The 22,151-nt window shown below is 46.0% G+C and overlaps 1 protein-coding gene across 1 annotated transcript in view; it reads right to left on the reverse strand.

Annotated features, from left to right (window-relative positions):
* Positions 1 to 7,301: 7,301 nt before the first annotated feature.
* Positions 7,302 to 22,151, reverse strand: part of KDSR (3-ketodihydrosphingosine reductase) — a 310,571-nt gene continuing 295,721 nt past the window's right edge. Inside the window, exon 10 of the mRNA XM_085606936.1 lies at positions 7,302 to 9,526. Coding sequence (XP_085463062.1) covers positions 9,407 to 9,526 — 120 coding nt within the window. The 3' untranslated portion in view covers positions 7,302 to 9,406. The remainder of the gene's footprint in view (positions 9,527 to 22,151) is intronic.

A 22,151-nucleotide genomic window follows, 5' to 3' on the forward strand; every position in this document is an offset into this window, starting at 1 on the left:
ATGGCCCCCAGAACTCTCACCATATCTGCCAGGCTTCGCCTTATATAGATATATTATCTCCACTGCGCATTTCTTACACCGGCACGACTACACAGAGCTGGTCTTCTCCCAGCCCTGCAATGTCCAGGCTGTGACGATGAACCAGCCAACTTCTTTCATATGGTCTGGTCCCGCGCAGTCATATCTAAATATTGGGAGTCAATGACAGCTGAATTAAGTGGCATATTGGGGTGGGAGGTTCCCCTTAGTCCACTTGCTCTACTTCCGGGGGTGATGGAGGGAATGGACGGCTCCCAAGCAGACAAGTTGTTTCTAGCAACAGCCATATTGATTGCTAAAAGAGACATTGCAATTGCCTGGAAGGATTCAAAGTCCTCTTCAGTCACGAAATGGCGGAGGGGAGTTGATTGGTGAGCTGTCCAAGAAAAAGCGGTTTGTGAGGCAAGAGGGTGCCTGAACAAATACGACCGAATATGGGGCAAATGGACAGGACTTTTGGACTAAGTACTCTTAGCGCTAAGGGCGGGCCCTTTTCTATTTATCTTTTTTAAGCAACTGTGGGGGAGATATTTGGATATGTAATGAAATGTTAGAAATGTCACAGGGATACAGTTGTTACTAAGGTAACCTTGTTTTTACAAAATGGCAATAAAATTAGATATCAAAAATACTTCTTAGGCCAGTTTAGAACTTTCCCCATTCATCCCGTCTTGCAGGGGAACCTCCAGACAACCCCACCTTACAGGTCCTCACTCTGGCCGCGTTTTGCCTCCTTTGTCTCCCCGGTGTGCAATGTCGAGACCTTCCTCTAGTATTCCGTCCGCAGGGTTAAAGCGTTCTTCTTCCCTCGCTCAGCCTCCTCCTACAGCCCAACAGCAACCGTCACACTTCTGGGCTGGACCGCCAGGCCAGATCCCTCTCGTTTCTGGTTTCACTACCCAAGAACTCTGCCGCAACCCGCCTCAGTCATTCTCCGGTGCCAGCCGTCCCTCTGATTCGGCAGGCCTGGTATCCCTGTGGGTGCACCCCAGGCAGGAGTTCCCGGCTCCTCAGGTCGGAGCCTTCTCAGGCAAACATTCGTTGGGTCAACAGCGGGACTCACCGGTAGCCCACGGTTATGCCGGCCTCTTAGCAAACGCTAGATTCTTTGCCTCCACAGAATATCCGGTGGTTCCAGGACTCTATTCAAGAGCTTTAGGCCTCCCTCCTCGCAGCTCTCAAAATAGCACTGCTGCCTGACAGGGCCTCAGCCACTCCGGGGTTCGCTGCACTGTCTGGGCCACCATCCGCTGTTTTTTTCAAGCGCAGACAAGCCCCTGCAGGTTCCTGATTATTTCCGCTTCCTTCTGGTTGGTGCCACTCTTAAACCTCAGGATAATGCTGGAGGCAGCGCTTGTCGGCAGGAACGCCGGCTGATGTGTCTACACGCCCATGATGCTAGGCCATGCCCCCAATGTGAAGATACTGTATAGTGATGTGTGTGAGGGGCTCGATAGTCAGGTCACCCCAACTGCGCTCCAGTGCCCTTATCAAGGACGCGTGTAAGAGAAATTATCCAGAGGGGGAAGTCCGTCCTCTTCCACCAGTGACTCATAAGGCAGGAGCACACAGTCTCTATAGATCTCTCCCACTGATTGAATTCACGTGGCAGTCCAGGCTGCCAGTTCCGCCATGTCGATAATGCATTGGCCATGTGGTGTTCCCAGCAGTGCTAGAGCGGTCACATAAGGGACCAACAGCCTTGTGAGGTAGAGGCTGCATGTGAAATATAAATGTGCAACCAGCAGAAACGTGGGTTGGGGGCGGCAATGGAAGGTCACAGGGGTGAAATAGTTGGCAGATATCAGTTAGGTTACAAGCAGGTTGTAGTGTGACGGTGTCAGCTAAATGTAAATTGGCAAGCCGCTGCGCCACCCACTGGGGCTGGAACGCCAAATGGTATCGCTCAAAGTTAGGCACTGCTAGGCCCCCACGGTCTGTTGACTGATAAAGCTTGGCAAGTGCCATCTAACATTATTCGTTGTTGTTTAACAATATGGACAAATTACCTCTCTCAGGTGCATAACAAGCCGTTCTATTACTTGCTGCATAATTTCAATTTTCTTGTCATTACACGAAAGGTAGTGTGAGAACAATTATGTGTTTTTGGTTTTATATTCTGTCTAGTGTGGTATGATCAAACTTTTCTCTAATTCTCCATATGTATATAAGAGATTGTATAGACACCAGATGGAGTGAATTACGTTTGTAGAATTGTCATAGTGCCTTAGTGTATACTACTCTCAAGACGGCAATGCCTGGGAAGATTCTCATCAATACAATTGGGTGCTAAAAATTATCAAGTGCTTACTCCCTGGGCACAGCTATACCAGGTTCCTCAATGATTTTTCCAGTGCATGCTCAATGTTCACATTAACTAATGGATCTCTGAGGAAACTCTTTTGACCCTTGCTTGGTAGCTCTTCTCTTCCCATCCCACCAATCACATAAAAAGCTTCTGCTGCTTCTCCTATATTCTGACCATCTCTACTATATTGCTTATCAGACTCAATCTTTCCATCTGGTCTCGCCTTCTGTAGATGCTCTGCATTGTTTCATGTCACAGAACTCCTTGTTTCTGTCCATGCCCTCAGATTTACACGGACGGAGTTTTGGGGCAGAAGTAATACCACCCGCAGCTAGTTCTCTGCATGAGAGCCCAGACACCAATCTCCTGTGCAGCTGCCATCTTGCTTGCAAGTTCTTCAGTTTTTTTTTTTTTTATATAATAGTTTTGTCACAAGGTCCCCGTTAGGATGCTGTTCATAAAAAGTAAAATGACAGATGTGACCGATTCTGGTATTCCTTTTTTCAGATTAGGATATATTTGTATCACAGCCGCATAATGATTTATGCCTTAAGACCTGGTTACCTTCTAGATTTGCTTTATAGTCCACAGCAAGTTTAGGTTGCACACCCAGCCTTCTAGTACCTCTACTTTTGTGCTTACCATTTTTAAATCTGAACAGATTAATGATGGTTTTGATACCTCTTTCTTCACAGTGTCCATCGTACCTGCATCTCAGAGACCTGTAGACATTAAAAAAGTAATAAGCTTGAGCAATTAAAGAATTAGGGGAGTAAGGGCCACATGTGCAAAACCCTTCTATCATTGCAAAGCCTGTAAATTGCAAAAAGCAAGCTTTACAACTGCAAAAGATGATTTTGTGATCTACAAAACCCCTCGTATGAGTCGAAACAGTGTTTAACTCGTGCAAGCGGTTTTACAAACCATTAAGAATCACAAATACAAATAGGACGGGTGGAAATCGGTCCCCCTTCCTACTTGAGAGCCACGATGAAATGTATCAATGCTTTGTAAAAGTTACTGCAGTTGCAAAGCATTGGTGAGATGCAGCCCCCTAAAGGGGGTGGTTTTTGAATTACAAAGGGAAGCTGTCCCCTTTGTGGGACAGCTTCCATTTGGGCCTCATGTCGGACCACCTCAGAGAAGAAGCAGTGGTTCAGGGCACCACGGTCTGCTCCCCAGGTCGGTTACCAAGCAGGATTTTTTTTATGTTGCATCTTTTTGCTTTAATGGACACAGGCAGCTTTTAAAACAAGCCTTGGCATAGCCAATAGGTCTCGCTTTTGGGACCTTATAAGTATTTAGTAATGCAGCACAATATCCTTGGTGCAACAACATCAACTGTTGCATGGCTAAACAGTTATAATGTCCCAAAAGCGAGACCTATTGGCTATGCCAATGCTTGTTTTCTATTTCTTTAATTCTTGAACTAATCGCTGCACCCATGCTTTAGCTTAAGATGTTTAAAGCTAAAGCACGGGTGCCGCCATTGCAACAAAAGTAAATAAATAGAAGAAGAAAAATGCCCGGCCCCTATTTTTTCCTATTTGTTTTATTTTGTTACAATCACGGCACCTCGGCTCTAGCTTTGAACATCTTAAGCTGAAGCGCACTTCACTGTTTGAGCAATCGCAAAACAGAGCCATTGTTTTACCGAGGGCTCTGCTGACAGAAGGCTGAGGAGATCTATCGACCCTTACGAGGCAGCACCCTCTGAGATGGGATTGTTTGATCTCACTGTAAGTGTAGAACTGCATGTTTATTGTGCTTTAACGGGAACGGCATACTGGCAGCCCCTTATCATCGCAGAACCACAGGCTGGATTAGCAAATAACACCTGCAATGTGACGTCAAGGTCCCAAGAGCGAGACCTATTGGCTATGCCAATTCTTGTTTACTTTGTTGATCTGTGTGATCGAAATAAGGTATTTTGATAATGAGTAGTCCCCACCACTAGAGCACCAACCACCCAAGGCAACTCCATGATTAGGACTGTATGGCCAAAGTGTTTAGCGCTTCGGTTTTCCTATAGAACTAAAACCACATTCACTTCCCTCACAATGCCTCCAAAATAGATTAAGCAAATTTTTTAAAGATGCCAAGATTCAAAGATAAGAATGCAGATTTTTTTTAAACTGAGTAGTTTTGCAGATTGTGTAAAGTGCTCAGGGCTTCGTTGACTAAAAACACATTTAATTTCCTTGAAATTGCCCCAACATCGATAAACTTGTATTTAAAAAAAAAATTTAAGATTTAAAATAAAAATGCAGTTAAAAACGAGGAGTTTCGCAATTGCTCCACCAAGCAGCACTCTACTATAATAGCAGATAAAACTATTGGCAATGGTTGTTAGTTGCGCAAGATAAATAAGCAACAACTATGGCTTTTTTGCATATAATAATGAAAAATGCTCAGTTCTGAAATGAGTCTGTGAAAGAACTAAAACGATTCTCTTCGAAGATACATCAAAGACAGTGAAGGATGGCACTGCTGCAGAGTTAAGATTTTTTTTTCACCCTGATGGGGGAGGACAAATATGCTGAGCCCGATAGGTACACGTCTTATCAGCTGCTTTTTAGAACTAGGTAATATATTATTCTGAGCTCATGAGTCATGAATTCTATATGCTTTAAGCTGCGCAGTTAGCTTTCTGGAGTGGGCTAAATCAATGAACTACGCTAGGCAAGTTTAACATTACAGTACGGTTGCGTGAAACGAACCCAGCAAAGACGAGGATTGAGTTATTTGTTTCCTTTCAGTACCTTTCATCTGTATGGTTGCATATGTCTGCATGCGATTCCATAGCAGCCATTTAATGTGCTGACTCAGTGATCCTTCAACACAGTTAATAAAGCTAAACGCAACCAGACACGCATCTTTCCCGTGTTAGAGTTGAAAAATGAAATGAACAGCTCTGTTATACTCAGCGGAAATTTGAATATGTTGTTCGTTTAGTTGATGAGCCATCTCTGTCTCAGCCTCCCTGAAGTCCTGCCTTTAAAGTTGTGTTTCCCTATTGAGGTGCGCAGACCCAAAGATAAGATCTGCCAGAGGCGGGAGCCCGGGGCTGCGTGCGGGCTGAGGAGGTAAGGCGCGGAGATGGGAAAAGTGCTTGTCAGAGAGGGAAATGAAGAGGGCGGGGGAGCAGGCAGAAAATGAAACGCGAGGAAAATATAGATTAGCAGTAAAACATGAAAAGGAAATAATAAGGTGACAGACAACATGCGTAATAAACAAGATAAAAGGAGAACCGGCACGCGAGTGGTGTGTGTGCGCGTGCGCACTATAAGGAACAAACGCGGCCGTGACATCTGTTGTAGGGATGCGCGCGCAGCAGCGGGGGAGGGGCATGGTGCTGAAGGCTGGCGCAGGAAAGGCAGATGGCTGGGCGAGAAGGGAGGAGGGAATGCGGGGAGCAGCTGTGCGCGTGCACACCATTGTGCACTCTAGCTTGTTGCCAGCACAAAAATGCAGGTAGCACTTTCAAAACCCACCTACTAAATGTCTCGCCAGATCAGCACATGCGCTGGGTCAGGCGAGACCTAAAAAAGGTCTAAATGCAAGGATGGTGGTCTATCATCCCTAGCAGGGCATCGTCCTTGCAATAGCAGACAATCACAGGGGGTCACAAATTGCGCTCCCTACTTGATCTTCATGAGCCCAGTCGTTTTGCAACCCCCTACAGATATACTCTTAGTATAAATGCATTGCAAAATGCTCACCTATTAGAACCAGTCTGTGTGCAACTGCATATTCTGTTTTGCCAACGGTTCTTGTACAATAGACTCTAATTTTCTTGTGGGCATTTGGATAAGCAGCTCTCATTCCTATGGGTTTCAAGGTAATACAACCATGTCTGATCGACCACACTGTCAAAGAACAAAAGAGATGTGCTATCACCTGTTAGGAGGGAGGGTCCGCAATCAGACAGAGGGCACTTGAAGGACATTTACGGAAATTTAAATGTGGGGCAAACAAACACTCTTGACACCAGTGATTGTCCCACCGGGACTACTTGTTGAATAAATTAATTATCTATTTTTATAATGTGGTGCCCCTTCGTGTCCCTGTTCCCCTCCCCCAATCTGTCTTACAGCATTTCGTCATCTTCAACTGCAGTTCTGTTTAATTGGACGCTGCAGGGCAGGCGGCTAACAGTCCGTGGGTAAACAAAATAAGAAAAAAAAGCCCAGTACAAAGCCTGCATGCTCTTCAATTCATGATACGAAGAATAATGTTTAAGAAAGAAAGTTCTGAGATACACGGTAAAGGCAGGTTCAAGTATGAAGGGGATAAGAGCAGAATAAAAGGAATATAAAATAAAGAAAACATATATTGAGAAGCAAATGGAGGCAATCAGGCATATCAGTGATCTGATATTTGACAAATGAAGGTTGACTGAGATCTATTAAAAGTACACCACGTGTATCAACTTATTGTCATGGTTTAAAAAAAACACTAATATTGCATGGTGATGGTAACTGCAGAAACTAAGCGTGAACAAGGAGCAGCACCTAGTATTAGCATTATTTCCCACAAATGCTTTCAAAGCACTGTTCAAGCTCGACAATTAAGGCTTACCTGCAAATCCCAATCATGCCTTAAAAGGCTCAGAGGGCAGATTGTGGTGCCATGTTTAAATTAGCCATAGGAATAAATTTCTTCCTTTCTATCAACACTTTGACAGATGCCTACCACACAAAGTGTACTTTAAGACTCAAATATATGGTTAAACTGGGTCTCTTGGTTAAAGAACGTTTTTCTGAGGTTCGTACAGCCTGCCATCTTTATTCTTTAGACTGAGAACCTAATTCCAAGACACAGGACAAACGTTTTCCATCCAAAAACTCCTTGAGGTGTTAGTACAATGAAGACTGGAGCATTTCTCAAAGCCACAGTCAAATTACCCTTAAGACAAATTCGAAACAGAAATAAAAACATGACAATCCAGAGGTTTCCCTTAGAAATTTAGTAAAATTTATTTTCGTCATAGAGCAAGGAAACCAGGCAATTAGTTCTGAGGTCGGATTTGCCATTTCTCGAGCCACATAAGTTTTGTGCAGCCGCGACCGGCACAATAATCACATTGGGGTGGGCGGGGCCTGGCGGGGGGCGGAGGGAGCAGACAAGCGACACAATAGGTATTATTTATTTATTTAATACCTATACCGTCGACTTCCCCCCCATTCCACCCCGCCCACTGCGCTTACCTTCGATGGCCGCCGCTGGTTCTGAGTAAGGTGCCACAGAATGTTCCGTTTAAAGACAAGTTTGCAGATTCCCACCCAACACAAAGCTGCTTCTCTAGCAAAATGAAAGCGAAATACTTTTCACTTTTGAATTTACTGCGACTCATACTTTAGATTACACTAATTCATTCAATAGGCACCATGAATGCTGAAAAATATCAGAACTTCCAATATCAATAAAAAAAAGTCACGTTTCCTAGCTGTATATTCATGTCAGTCGTAACATCAGGTGGATTCCCTTATTTCTTTTTAATCCAACTATTTTTTTCACTGATACAGCACTTGCTTTGAATAACATGTTGTACCCCCTTTTATGCTTGGCACTTAGAAATCTGTGTAATTGGTCTTTATCAACTAGTTTTTAATGAATATTTATTTAAACCGTGAACTGGTACAAGAATGTTCTCTCTGACCAGCTAGCATTCTGTGGCCTACAAAAATGTGTGGTTGTTTTAAAACCCCCCAAAAAACTGTTACAAACACAAATGATTCATCTCTTCGAAATACTACATTTGGCTGAGCACAGTGCAAGTCCTTTTTGGTTTGTAGACCATGTATGCAGATTTAACAACAGGATTTAGAGTAAGTACCATCTCAGTTATCCACATAACAGAATTGTGACACAAACACTGTTAAGCAACACAAAACTTTAGCAAAAACCTCAGTTACCTAGCACACAGGATTAACAGTCTTGGTGGATAAATGTGCGTGTTACATCTGCCTGCAGACAACACCCAAATGACTAAATATTGTTCTGTATTAACATCAAGGGTGAAACTGGTCTACAACAAAGTGAATGATTTTTCCCCCTGGGTTAAAGAAAATATACTTAATCACAAGCCTTGTCCATTCACCATTTAACTCTTGCATTCGGTTCACCCTCTTTGTCGCCACCAGCAGGGCTGTTTATTCTGAAACATTGTGAATACAACCACATAGAGCTTGTGATTAAATATATTTTCTTTAACTCTTTGGTTTTGAAAAATCCTATCTCCTTGGTTTCTGAGGGGTTACTCTTATTCACAACCTGAGAAACTACAGAAGGAAAACTGGTATTCTTAAGGTAAAAGCAATTCTGCTCATTTGCCTGTAAACCACATCAATATTCAATAACCCACAACATGTCCAGTTTTCAAGACTAAAGACGCTGTACGAAAATTAACGGGGTTAACAGATGTGTGTCTGCAATGAAGGGCGCTGGGTCGGACAAATGAAGATGAACGCCTTTTTTTTTTTTAACTTAAATTGAAGATACAGAATTTTTTAATTTTGGCTTAACCTCGCATGGATCAGGAATATAAGAAAAATCTAATGTTGTTGCCAAGTAACTAAATGATTGGTAAGAGTCACCTAATAAAAACACATGTGCCATATGTTTGGTGATTGGTTTCCGTATAGTTCTTTTGGGGATGGGAATGCGGTGTGTAACGGGCAGGTCAAGTTTAGAGTTGCACTCCTAGGTTAAAATCTGACAAATTACCAACAATAGTCTACGAACGACTTCTCCCCACTTTCACAATGGAATTTATTGTGGACTTTCTCAAAATTTGTATTCATCATACAAATGTTCCCTCAAACACCTTCGCTTCCAACCACATATGAAAGGACTCCACCATGCTCCATTTTGCATAGTGTTGGAATCTCCTAAGGGGTCACGTTCGCTCCCTCTGTCGGGTACCTGTCAGAGGAGGTAAAAGAGCCTGATGGACATCCAAGCATGCTGACAGAAAGAGTCTGTGGTGGAAGAAGGTGCAGCCTGTTTAGCAGCAAGCTGTTCAAAAGGTCATGTCCTCTCAAGGTTTGAAGGCTCTTATTCAGCTTTGTGTGTGTGTTCAGGCTTTTCTTTCTGTATCATACAGCGTCGAACGATGCTGTCAAAGCTTCCTAAATAAAACAAGGCTATGGTCCGAAAAAGACCCATGGTGACAACCTGAAAAAAATTAAATAATTATATTTAAATAGAACATTTGCACATTGAGCTGAAAGTAGTTTTTTCAACTTCACAAGCAGACTGGCAATGTCCCACATATTAAATGCTCAGATGTAAAAAGACAAAGCACTTCATTCTGCAATTAACACAATTATTGATTTTCTGGTTTCTTATTTGCCCCATATCTACAAAGCCAAATTCTGGCACTGGCAATCTATCTTACAAAAGCTTTAAAAACATAACATTGGCATAATATATTTCCCGAGGGACTTGCACCCAAACAATCCGCTATCTATTACTATCTGGTGTGCAGAATCTAAGCGTTCATTCCACCTAAAAAAAGCTCCAAGTTAAACAAGCATTGGCAAGGACAGTGCCTTTTGCAGATGCTGTGCAGTATTGACAAATTAAACGAACAAGAAAAGAAAGGTGATGATGATGCGACCACGTCATGTCAGAGGAACATGCATGCGTCACCACACATGTGCACGTATGGAATGATGGAGTGTGTTTTTATTCCCTTTTCACTTTAAAGACCCATGATGGCAGATGCCACTTGGCTCAGTAAATTTAAAAAGAAAAAGAAGAAAAAAAAACTTGCACAAAAGTACTTTTTGGAATGAGCAGCCTAGCAGAAAATGGAAGGTGTCAGGTCCTCCAAAAAATTTAAACTAAAACATTTTATTTCAAAGACTGCTAGGTGTGGGGAAGCAATGGAGGAATAAGTGGGGAGCAAGGTATCAACAGAAGCACACAAAAGTGCTTCCTGTAATGTGGAGTGGTCTAGCATCAAAGGGAAACTGCTGGGCCCTCTAAAATAACTAAACATTTTTTAAATACTGTGAGGTTTAGGGGAGCAAAGGAGCGTTGGTGGAAGGGTGAAAGGAATGCAAGGGTAAGAGGAGGAAACTGTTTGAGAGGGTGGAAGCAGCACACGAGAGCAAACAAGAACACAAATTCTGACAGTGCTTAATTAACTAGCAAAAAATGAGTCGCCTATACATAAGCACTGGAAGGATACAAGTCAGCTACTCCAAAGGATGCTACTGAATCTCAACTCCAGCGGAGGGACAATTATAATGAGTGAAAGGCAAGCCATGACATAAGCAAACAAATGAGTGACAATAGGACCACAAGAGGTCTTTGAAAACGAGATGAGACCTAAAAGTACATGTAACCAAAGGGAAAATGACGAAGAAAAAAAAACGTAGACTGGGTATCAGTTGTGGAGAAGGAACAGAAGAGACATGCTATATTTCACATAAGATATCCATCTTTCACGCAATTCCTTCATAGTCAAATCAAGTTGGAAAGAGATTAAGAAGATCACATTTAGTCTGTGTAGGTTTGAAATAATCAACTAATTAGTTGGGCAGATAAAACAGAAGAACTTTACGTGCATAAAGACAAAACAGCATAAAATAGAAAAGACATAAGAGTCAACTTCCAGAGACAGAGAGCACAAGTTAATTACTTTTGGTAGTGACTTAAAAGTTAGAGAATATGTAGCTGAAAATTCCTTACCTTAGAATACTGCTCAGGCATCAGACTGGATCTGGACATTTTTTAACAGTATCCCTGCACGCAAGTAGGTGCGTAGTTTGGCTTTGTGTCGGTAGCACCGGAAATGATGTGCACAGTGCATATACAGGCGCCACCCTGGCGCCCCGACGTCCGTTACTTTTGCGACTTTCCATGGCAGGAGCACACAGCCACGATGAAGTGTGACACTGGTGCGAAATTCTAAAGCCCTTAGAAGGCGAACCCTTACACTACAATCAGGATGCAGAGTGGGAAGGATGGTCAGCCAGGAATCTGCAGCTAGATAGAGTCTCTACCAGATAAACATTACCAAAGATTAGTAACGTGTTCATCTTATACACTACTAGTTGCCTTACCTTAGAGTTGATACCCAAGCAATACTTCTCCCGAGGTGGGTCTGCAAGACCGATTTAAACCTCAAAGACCTGCCAGACCTAACAGGCCAAATGCCTGTCATGACCGACCTGATTGTCCAGGCAGTAGTGCTTGGTAAACGTGTGCAGAGATGGCCACATTGCTGCCTCACATGTCCTGGAAAAGTACTCTGTGAGCTAAAGCAGTGATCACAGCCTTGGCTCTGGTGGAAAGAGCATGCAAGCCCTCAGGGGGTTGCTTCTTGGCCAATGTGTATAAGATCTTTATGCAGGGTACTACCCATCTTGAAATGGTCCGTTTCTTCACTCTCTTCCCTTTCTTGGCCTCTACATACCCTACGAAGAGTTGATTGCCCACCCAGAACTTGTTAGTGCGATCGAAGTAGAATAACAATGCTCTTTTGGGGTCTAGACAGTAGACTCTTCTCCTCTTATGAAAGGTGAGGCGGAGTAAAGAAGGTAGGCAGAGTGATGTTCTGGCCTACATGTAAATGAGCAACAACCTTCGGAAGGAAGGAGGCACATGCCCAGAGTATCAGCTTGCCCGGAGAGACGGTGGTGTAGAGGGGGGCCTGAAAGTGCCTGCAATTCAATGACCCTCCTGGCGATGTAATGGGCACTAGAAAAGCAGTCTTGATGGACAATAACCCAAGAGGACAATTGTGTAGTGGCTCAAAGGGTGTGCACATTAGAAAAGTCAGTACATGGTTTAAGTACCACTGGTGGCATGATAAATAGCCTGGGAGGGAACCTATGTTGCGAACGTTTGTTCATGTCTCCTGTTGTGGCTAGGCTCCTCAAAGGTTGGTCTGGCAAACGCATAAATGCTGAAAAGGCCGATAAGTAGCCTTAAAATGTGCCCAGAGCAGAGCCCTGTTTGGCCGAGGATAGAACAAACTGTAGAACCTGAGAAACGGGTGCAGAAAGAGGACTGATGTCCCTGGATGAACGTCATTCAACAAATGTATCCCAGCAGCAGGTGTATACCTCCTTGGTGGAGGGATGCCTGGCTGCCAAAATAAAATCATAGACTTTGGGAGGAAGGAGGAAAGCTACCAACTGTTGCAGCTCAATCTTCAGGCATGAAGGTGAAGGGTGCACAGGACACTCCCATGTTGCTGCAACAGAAGAGCCTCTCGAAGAGGCAGCCTGATCAGGGCAATGATGCACATGTTCAACCGATGGGGAAACCAGACTCTCCATGCCCAATCCAGAGCCACAAAAATGACTTTGGCGCGGTCTTTCTTGACCTTATTAAGAACTATAGGTAGGAGTGGTATTGGCGAAAGGCGTACAGGCAGCCAGAGCTCCACTCCAGATGAAAAGCATCTGAGCGCTAGCTGCCTTGGAAACTCCAGCACGCAAAATTGTGGACATTGTACGTTTTCGGTGATGGCGAACAGATCTAGCCAAAGCTCTTCCCACTCTAGAAATAGACCTTGCTCACTTCTGGATAGAGCCTCCATTCATGACCTGCTAGGCATCGTCAGCGGAGTTTTTCCGCTCTGGTGTTCAGAGGTGTTAAACTACTAGCGAAATGCCCTGATGTACCAGCCATATCCAGAGACGCCGACCTCTTGACAAAGGTCCCACAACCCTACTCTCCGCTGTTTGTTGCGTATTGTTCCTGACCACTGGCACCAGCCATCCCTTGATGAAAGGCTTTCAATGGCAAGTGGATCGCCAGAAGCTCCAACACGCTGATGTGAAACCCACACTTCGCCGGAGACCAGAGTCCTCTGATCTCCACCTCACCCAGATGGCCAGCCCATCCCAGAAGTGCCACATCTGTCACTACAGTCAGCTCTGGTTGGGGAAGGGAGAGGGGTCTGCCACTGACCCAATCACGGCAGATCTTTTGCAGTTCCTTCCAAGATCTGGACCATATTGGGGAGATTCCACAGGCGCTGTGCCCACTGGAACTTCTAGTCCCACTGCAGAGCCCACATATGCCAATGGGCATGTGCCACAAGGAGGATGAAGGAGGCCATGAGACTCCACAGTCTCAGTCATTCTCCCTGAAATATAGGATAGAGGCTGAAACATCAGTATCATAGCCTGAATATCCTGGGCTCGCCACCGGGAGGATAGGCCCGAAACTGCACTGTGTCCAAAACAGGTACAGATGAAAGGGAGAATCTGAGAGGGAGTCAGGTGTGACTTTGGCACGTTGATAGTGAACCTCAAAGTGCAGGATGCTTGCTCTAGTCTGGAGGTGGGAGAGGATTGCCTGTGGTGAGCCAGCCTTTAACAGCCAATCGTTGAGGTAGGGGAAGATTGGAATCCCTGAGTTCCATAGATGAGCTGCAACCACAGCCATCACCTTGGTGAACACCTGAGGGGTGCTGGTAAGGCCAACGTCTGTGGGCAGGCAGGATGGGGATATGGAAAAATGAGTCCAGCAAGTCCAACGCTACCTTCCAGCCTTCCAGGTCCAGGGCAGACAGGACTTGAGAAAGTGTGAGCATTCTGAATGTCTCCTTTTTCAGTAAGAGATTGAGAAGGCACAGGTCTAGGATAGGACAAAGGCCTCCATCCTTTTGAGCACTAGAATGTATCAGAAATCGCACACAACTACTTCTGATGCCGGCACCCTCTTGATGGCTTTCTTGGCCAAGAGAGCCAGCACTTCCTGATGGAGTAAGGAGAGGTGGTCCACCATCAGCCAGTCGTAAGTGGGCGCCATGGGTGGTCAGTGGTCGCAAAGGGGATGGAGTAGCCGCTTTGGGCAATCTGTAAAATCCAATGGCCTGATGTTACTGACCTCCAGTGGTGCAGGTCGTGGCATATACTGCCCGTTATTCAATGCCTATGATGGCAGGATGGCAAACTAAAGGGGTCTGGATGCTTCGGCTGCCGGGGGTGGGACTGGTCAAACCTCTGGCTACATTTCCCACATGGTTTATGGGACCCACGTTCTCGGCCAAGAAAAGGCTGTGAAGTCTGTTGGCCATGGTGGCTGGGAAGGTATGGATGCAGTTGGAAGCCCCTTCCGTGGCCATGAAAGGGACAGAAGGTGGACTTGAGTTGATCATGGAGAAGCCCAAGGACCAGCCCGTAACTTTGCTATCCTTAAAGTTCTCCAGCTCTTGGTACGCCTTATCTTCCAAAAAATGAGAGCCGTCAAAGAGCAGGTATATATGCGAGGCTTGGACATCCCCTGAAAAGCTAGTGTTTCTTAGCCAGGCGCTGCACCGAAATCGCTCTACTCAGCGAGTCTGTCATGTCCAGTCCACAGTGTATGGTGAGCTTTGCGTGTCTCTCCCATCAGCAATAGCTTGAGAGAGTATGGTTCGAGTTTCCTCCTAGTCAACAGGCAGAACTTGAACAACCGAATTCCAGATTGTATGGGAATATCGGCCCAAAAGGCACGCAGTGTTCACAGACCGGAGCGCAAGTCTGGAAGAAAAGAAAATCCTCTACTAAAAAGGTATCTAGCCTCTTGGATTCCCTATTGGGTGGAGTGGTAGGGAACGCACATGGGATAACCCTAGCCTATGAGATGGAGGCTTGGACCACCAAGCTCTCAGGGGTAGGGTGCTGGATAAGGAATCTGGGATCCCCAGGAGCACGGTGATGGCAGTGGGACATTTTCTAATGCACAGGAGACACTATGCACGGCTTGGACCAGTCCCTGAGTAGGATAGGGGTAAGGGCTTCATTAGAGGGGAGTAAGGGTTCAGATTGGGTGACTCCCGGCTGAAGTATCTCTATCAAGAGGTTAGTCTCTACTACCTCAGAGGGCAACTGAAGGTCTAGGACCTAAGCAGCCCCACGCACCACCATAGCAAATGAGGCACCCTCCTCTAGCCACGTAAGTGAGAAGAGACCAAGCCAGTGTCCCATGAGTTGTCTAACTCATTGGTGTCTGCATTTTACTCATATCAGTTGCTCTCAGTATCTTCTTGGGGATGCTGCATCCAAAATGGTCCTACCATTTATCTCCCTTTACAGACCTGTCAAATGAAAAGGGCACTGGCTCCAACCAGGAGGGCATGGTCCAAAATCGGTGTCTGAACTTGCATTGAACAATGCCCGTCTGGCTCCATGGCGGAGTAGGGAAAAACAATTTGGATGGGGCCGCTGTGGTGCGTCTGAACACGAACGGCTGCCGAAGGTGGTCTCTGTCTTGCAGGCGGTTCCACTCCGGATCCAAAATAGGATCCATAGGGCTCGGCTGGCTCAGAGGGCAAACCTGTTGGTGAAGTTTCAGTGGCAGCCCTCCTGAGCCTGTGGGGCCTAAAGGCTTTTCGCAGAGAGGCCGGCCTGTCCAAATAGGAGGTGCATGGCCTCATAGAATTTGTTCAACTGGGTGGGTCCTTGTGGTTCACTCTGCACTTCCCTGACCTTCTCAGTAAGGAATCTACAACTAGAAGTCTCTGTCAAATACTATTGTACAGAATTTTGTTTTTTTAACAAAAAAAAGTTGAGAATCAGCCGATTAATCAAGTAACACAGGTGCAAAGACCACAATGCATGTTACATTCCACTTTTAGCCCAAAGCTTTAAATTGAGTATAAAAATGTCTGGAACAGCTGGCAAACTACATTTGCACAACGGTATTTCAATACCATATTTTCTGATGAAAGCTAAATCATCCCGGGGCCATGGCCTAGTGGGCCAACATGGCTGACGCGTGTTAGCTGGCATCCCGGCAGTCAGTTTCAAAATCAGGCATCATCCTGCCGGCAACACATTAATTTGGAGTTACTGCTGTATTGAGTGCTGCGGAGATGGTTGCAGACCAATTGATGCCCAGTTGTGGTGTCGGGAGATCCTTTGGAGGCGAGGAAGCCTGGTCACTAGATGGGAGTTGGCCCAGTGGCCTAGAGGTGCGGTCGCTGACATCCGGCTTACAGAGGGCCAAGGTCCATGACAAAGGCCTGGGGTTGGGAAGGCCACCCGAAGTGTCCCATGCAATACAGTTGTGCCACCCTGGTGCAGCTTAGGAGCAGATCGAGGTCCAACTGCGGGCCCGGGCTGGAGAGCAGTTGCGGCCGGACCCGAGAGGACCCATGAAGCAAAGGAGACTGTATACCGTGGCAGCCACGCACTGAGTGTGCTGTGGGGGCGTAGTGAATACTAGAGCCGCGGCCCGTGTACAATTGTCCTGGGGGGACTATTGACCGCGAGGTGGCCTCCCGAACTGGACGGAAGGCCTGAAGAGTACAGGATCTCTAGGTGCCAGTAGCAAGTTGTGGCCTCTCTTGGAGTGGCTGAGGAGCTGATCTACATTGGACTGGCAGCCAGGGCCCGAAGTCTATGGCGGCCAGACCTGAGGGGGGATCACGGAGCAGGGGAGGCCGGTTCTCGTGGCAGCTGCATACAGAGTTGGCGTCGTGGGCACAGTAAGTATCTGGGCCACGGCTGTCCTGCCCAAGGCCCTCCGGCATTATCTAACGACCAGATGACGTGGTGGCTACCGGGCCCGCCTGTGGCCATCCCAAGGTCTGGGTGGGATTGGAGACAGTGAAGAGGCCTACCGTGCCAGAAGGGAGGCCAGAAAAGTCTGGGGCCTCTGTCTCTGCGGCGACCGGGTGTGTTCTTGGGGCCAGTGACAAAGGATAAGCTGTCTATCCTCATGACATGACCAAGCAGGGCACCAAGGATCAGTATACTAATGCAGGGGCTGAGGATTGAGGGGTTAATACTGGCTCTTGTCCTGATAACGCCACATTACTACCTGCCATTACACAATCTTGTGATATGCTGGATGCAAAGATTGGTGCGGTGGGTTCAGAGATTACCCTGCTGCATCAGGATTTTAGGAAGGCTGTGGATCGCTTTACTGAGGTGGAGACTAGGGTTTTCACGGCCGAGGATGCAGTGAATTCCCTCCAACAGACAATTAACACCTAACAGTGGTGAGCAAGGAGCTGGCGGCCCGAGTGGAGGATGCCCACCGCAACAACCTCCACCTGGTAGGGGTCCCAGAGGGATATGAAGGCTCCTCGATGGTAGCATTTCTGGAGCAATGACTGAGGTCCTTTATGTTCTGTGGGCGACGTTATTGGGGTTAAGTATATGGGGATCCAGTGGCGAGACCTACCCCGGGGCCTCTGGTGGGTTATCTCCTGCAACAGATACTTCTAGGTTTCTTGAGATATTCGGGTGGGGGACGGGAGGGGGGTGGCAGCCTACTGTTTTAGGGAGTTCTTTGTTGTGGGATAGTTTGGCACAGGTGCATACACACTCCAGGTCCAAGGGTTCAGATCCCACACATCTGCCTATTTCATTGTAGATGGCCAGTGAGGTATTATATAGGCAAGTAGGTTGTTGTTACAGGAGACTCATTTTCTAGGCAAAAAAAGTGCCGTGCTTGTTGCACTTCGGATATACTCAGGTGTTCCACTCCGGGTTCGCCGGAGGTTCCCGGGGGATGGGCGTTTTGGTCCACCGAAGGATTACCTTTAGGCCCACCAACGTCTGGACGGATACGGGTGGATGAAATACTCTAGTGACAGGAACGCTTCATGGGGACACAATCACCATGGGCAGTATTTTATGCCCCCCCCCCCCCCCGCCCCCCCCAACTAGGGCAGATTTTTATAGACCGTTTTCATCGTCTCTGGGGCGAGTTGCCCAGGGATCTGTTCAAGGTGGGAGGGGACTGAAACTATGTGATGACTCCAGAGGTTGATCGCTGGCATGCCACTGGCGGATTGGTGGGAATAGGAGAGTCCAAATTGAAAGTACTGATGGGCTACACTTTTTTTTTCAGCAGTTCATGGGTCCTTTTCCATATTGGGTTATTTTCAGGTCTACGGTCATTACCTACACAGAGTATCAGCAGTAGAGATCTTGCCAAGGGGATTGTCAGATCATTCACCTGTGACACTATCACTACTTATTGGCCCACAGCGATACCCATTCCACTGGAGAATGCCTCCATGGCGCCTACAGAACCAAGTATTGGTTACTATTATATTGTTCGTTAACTGAATATATGTCCCTTAATGCGCCCTCGGTCCCTCTGGAAATGTCCTCTGGGAGGCCCTTAAGCCCACCTTACGCGGGGTGAATATTAGTTTCTGTGTGGGCGAGCATCATCATAAGATGCACTAGTCAGTAGAGCTTGAGTCCCAGATACAGGCATTGGATGAGAGGGCTCGTGGCGAGCCTGGGGCGGAGGTGTGACGTCAGCTGCTCCTGGCCCAGCAGCAACTGCTTCTGGATGAGGCAAGACTGGAATGTAGGCGACACTGATTTCAGGATGCTCGTTTCCAGTCCAGGGAGGACCTGGCCTGGCAGTTTGCGCTGGACTGTTCCCCTGCGAACAGCATCAAGACCGATTTTCATATGGCTGGGTCTTAACTGGAAAGGCATGGGGAGCACAAAAACGATGGGTTTAGGCCCAAATATCTGTACTGGGGTGAAAGTTTGACATTGTGCAGCATTCTGGCCAACAATTGTTTTTTGCATTTATCACCATGAGTCGGACGGGTATGCCCAGATGTGGGTCCCGTTCTTTCCATAACACTGGAGTCAAGCTAGCCTGGCTGATGAGGGGTGATGCGCCGAAACCGGTCCTAGGGTGCCTGTTTCCAGTCCAAGGTGGACCTGGCCTGGCAGTTCGGGCTGAACTGTTCTCATCTTGAACAGGGTCAAGACCTTTTTGCATATGGCTGGGACAGAACTGGAAAGGCGTGGGGAGCAAAAACGATGGAGTTAGGTCCAGATCTCTGTACTGGGGTGAATGTTTGACATTGTGCAGCTCTCTGTCCAACAATTGTTCCTTTTTCATTTGAAGCCACACTGTGACTTGTGAAATATCATGATCTTCTCCATCAAAGAGGAAATTTGCTAGTTAACATGCTTTTCTAAGATCGTAGGGAGCAGAGGAAGTAGCGATATTAGACTATAATTAGACCAGCTGATGGTATCCAGATGGTTTCATTTTTTTAATAGGGGCAAGACCATAGCATACTTCTGTACTTGGGAATCCGACCCTCTTGTAGAGAGGAATTAAGTAGAGTAGTCAAAATCTGTAGTAGTTTTGGGCCAAGTTTACGTACCTTGGCCGTGGAAAGGGGTCTAAGGGGAGAGCCCGACGTTTTGGATTGAAATAAAGCACAAATAAGAGAAACATCCATATAAGTAAACAAATCTAGGCATTGTTATGGGAAATAGGTAGCTGGATTGACAGTGTCCGATTCACTGTGAGCGATTGATAGAGAGGTGTCAATAGTCTTACCATACATCCATCGGAGGCTTGACAATCAGGGCAGTAGAAAGCGCATGATGAATATCTGTCACCTTTTTCTTTTTTTCCAATGAAAAATGACAGTTCTTCACATTGTGGCTGTGAGAGGAACGGTGGAGGAGACCATTTACTAGGGTCAGATAGCTCATTAACTACTATAAAAATAGTTTTGGGGCACTTTTGAGCACCAGCTATTTCATCTGAATAGAATGTAGCATGAGTAGTTCTGCATAGTATATAGTATTCTTTTAGTGCTGATCTTTAAGTTTATCTTCCTTATCATAGAATTTCATCTAGCTCCTTTCCAGATGCTTACACCGCTTTTTTCCCCTCCCGAGATTATCATTCAACCAGGGGGCGGGAGTATGCAGTCTGGCTGGGGTGATGGGTTTGGCTTGCAGATCAGAGTCAAGAGAGCCCCGAATCTAGGTGTCAACCTTAGGTTGATCATGGTCAACAGACTGCTCTAGACTGGGTAAAGTTTCTAGGAGCTGGGAGTTGAAAGAAGATCAAGTTTAGACCACTTTCTGGAGAGAGTAGGTGGTCCTGTGGCAAAACGTTGATCGAAGATGTCAAAAAAGAAAAGGGTACCGCATGATGATACGACCAAAGTAAAGGGATCGGGCAATCTGTTGTAAGACCCCTAAGATTTGAGTAAAGGAGGACTAGCATTATGTGTAGGGGCAGTGTTAATTAGATGAAGATTCAAAGCTCTAAGGTCCTCTATCAAGGAGGATGCAAAGCCACAAGGGCTATCCTCCAAGTGTATATTTAGATCACCCAACACATTGATATTGGCGCATTTAAGGATTAAAGGGAAAAGGATAACCAGTAAGATAGAGCACCAATTACTTGCATAGCATGGAGGGGAATTGATCAAATTGCCTGACAGTAAAATTAGGTGAAAGGCAGAGGGCGAAGAACCAGGCTTCACAATCTGAAATAGGAAGATCTTGTGCCTTACGTTAGTAATGCACTTTAAAAAGATTGCAATGCCACTTCCTTTCTTATGCGCCCAATCACGTCTAACTTTGTGTTAAGAGGTAATTAGATGGAAAAGCAGCAATGATATCTGTAGAGAAGGCCTCACTGTGTTTCAGTGAGAAACCGTGCATCTGGTGCACTGTCCCTAAGAGAGTTGAAGAGGTGTGCTTGATGCTTAAGAAGGGAATGACAGCTGGTGTCTTAGAAGGAAAAGTCCCTCCCTGGGGATCTTGAGGGAGAAAACAAACTTTTCATGGAGGTCAATGAATAATAATGTCAGTGGGGATCAAACAATTTCAGTAGTTGCACATCATGGATCTCTCTGAGCGGTCTATAGGTGAGACATACCTCAAGACAGGTGGGGCAGAGCACCTTGAGCTGTCTGGCAGAAAAGATAACTTAATTAAGATTGAAAGGGGCAGCATATCTGGCCCCTGGATCACTTCGGGTGCTTTTGGCGCATTCGCAACAAGGCCACCCTTAAGTAGTGACCGGGAGCAGGAAGTCAGGAACTGAAGCGCTAACTGCTCCGAAAATGCAGGCTGATTAAGATGGCCATTAAGGAGGTGGGAGCACAAACACAAATTGCACCACACTCAAAATTAAAAACTCAAGTAGTGCCAAAACAAGATAAAACACCCGGACCCCCCCAGCATATTCCCAACCTTCAAAATAGGCCGTTTTAATTAAGTATTTTTAGGGGTTGAAGGTGCCCACTACGGTCCTGTGCAAAGTACAACTTTAAAGGGTCGAGCAAGCTGACATGTTAAAATGCTATCTTACACGCAGGGTGTAATTGTTCACCTTGTAGGATGTCCCTACTACTAGGGGCGGCTTTGATTTCATATTATTTGAGTCAGATACTGTTTTCTTGAAGGACAGAGTTCATTTTCTTGAATGATGACTAGAATATGACCAAATATGTGGTATTTAGGTAGGGGTTATGTATTTCCTGCGAGAAGCTACTGATATAGAACAGTAGTACAGTGAAAATGCCACCATAGGTTTTCATGTTATATACAAAAAAGAAATATAAAACAATATTTGTCAGAATAATCAAAAAGTACATTTTCCAATCACTGAGTATGCAGCGCAAGGTAGCAACTGAAAGACAGAAGTGCTACAGAATTGCATACAGGTATTTAAAGTCCTAATATGACGCTCTTAAGCCGTGGCTTTGGCCAGCATGGCGGCAAACATGTAGTCCGGGATTTGTCGCTCTGGCTGCAGACAAAATGGGTCCTCTGGCCATGCTGAATCAAAGCTCTCTGGGATTATAGAATGGCAGAGGCTCCCTGTGCTAGCAGGGTGCCCTGGACGGGGCCACAACAATGTTAGACAGGACTTGCTGTTAAGGTTCATGGCCAACACAAAATGGAGTTAGATGAGAGGACCACCTGAGGGACATTCCATTAGACAGGCTTGTGAAAAATGGCAGCTCAAGAAACCAAGGGGAAGAACATAGCACCAACGTTACCACCAGAAGCCGGCTGTGTGCACAGAGATGTAAGTCAGTGAGTAG

This window comes from Triturus cristatus, chromosome 5_2, assembly GCF_964204655.1.
Source record: "Triturus cristatus chromosome 5_2, aTriCri1.1, whole genome shotgun sequence".
Lineage (NCBI taxonomy): Eukaryota > Metazoa > Chordata > Amphibia > Caudata > Salamandridae > Triturus > Triturus cristatus.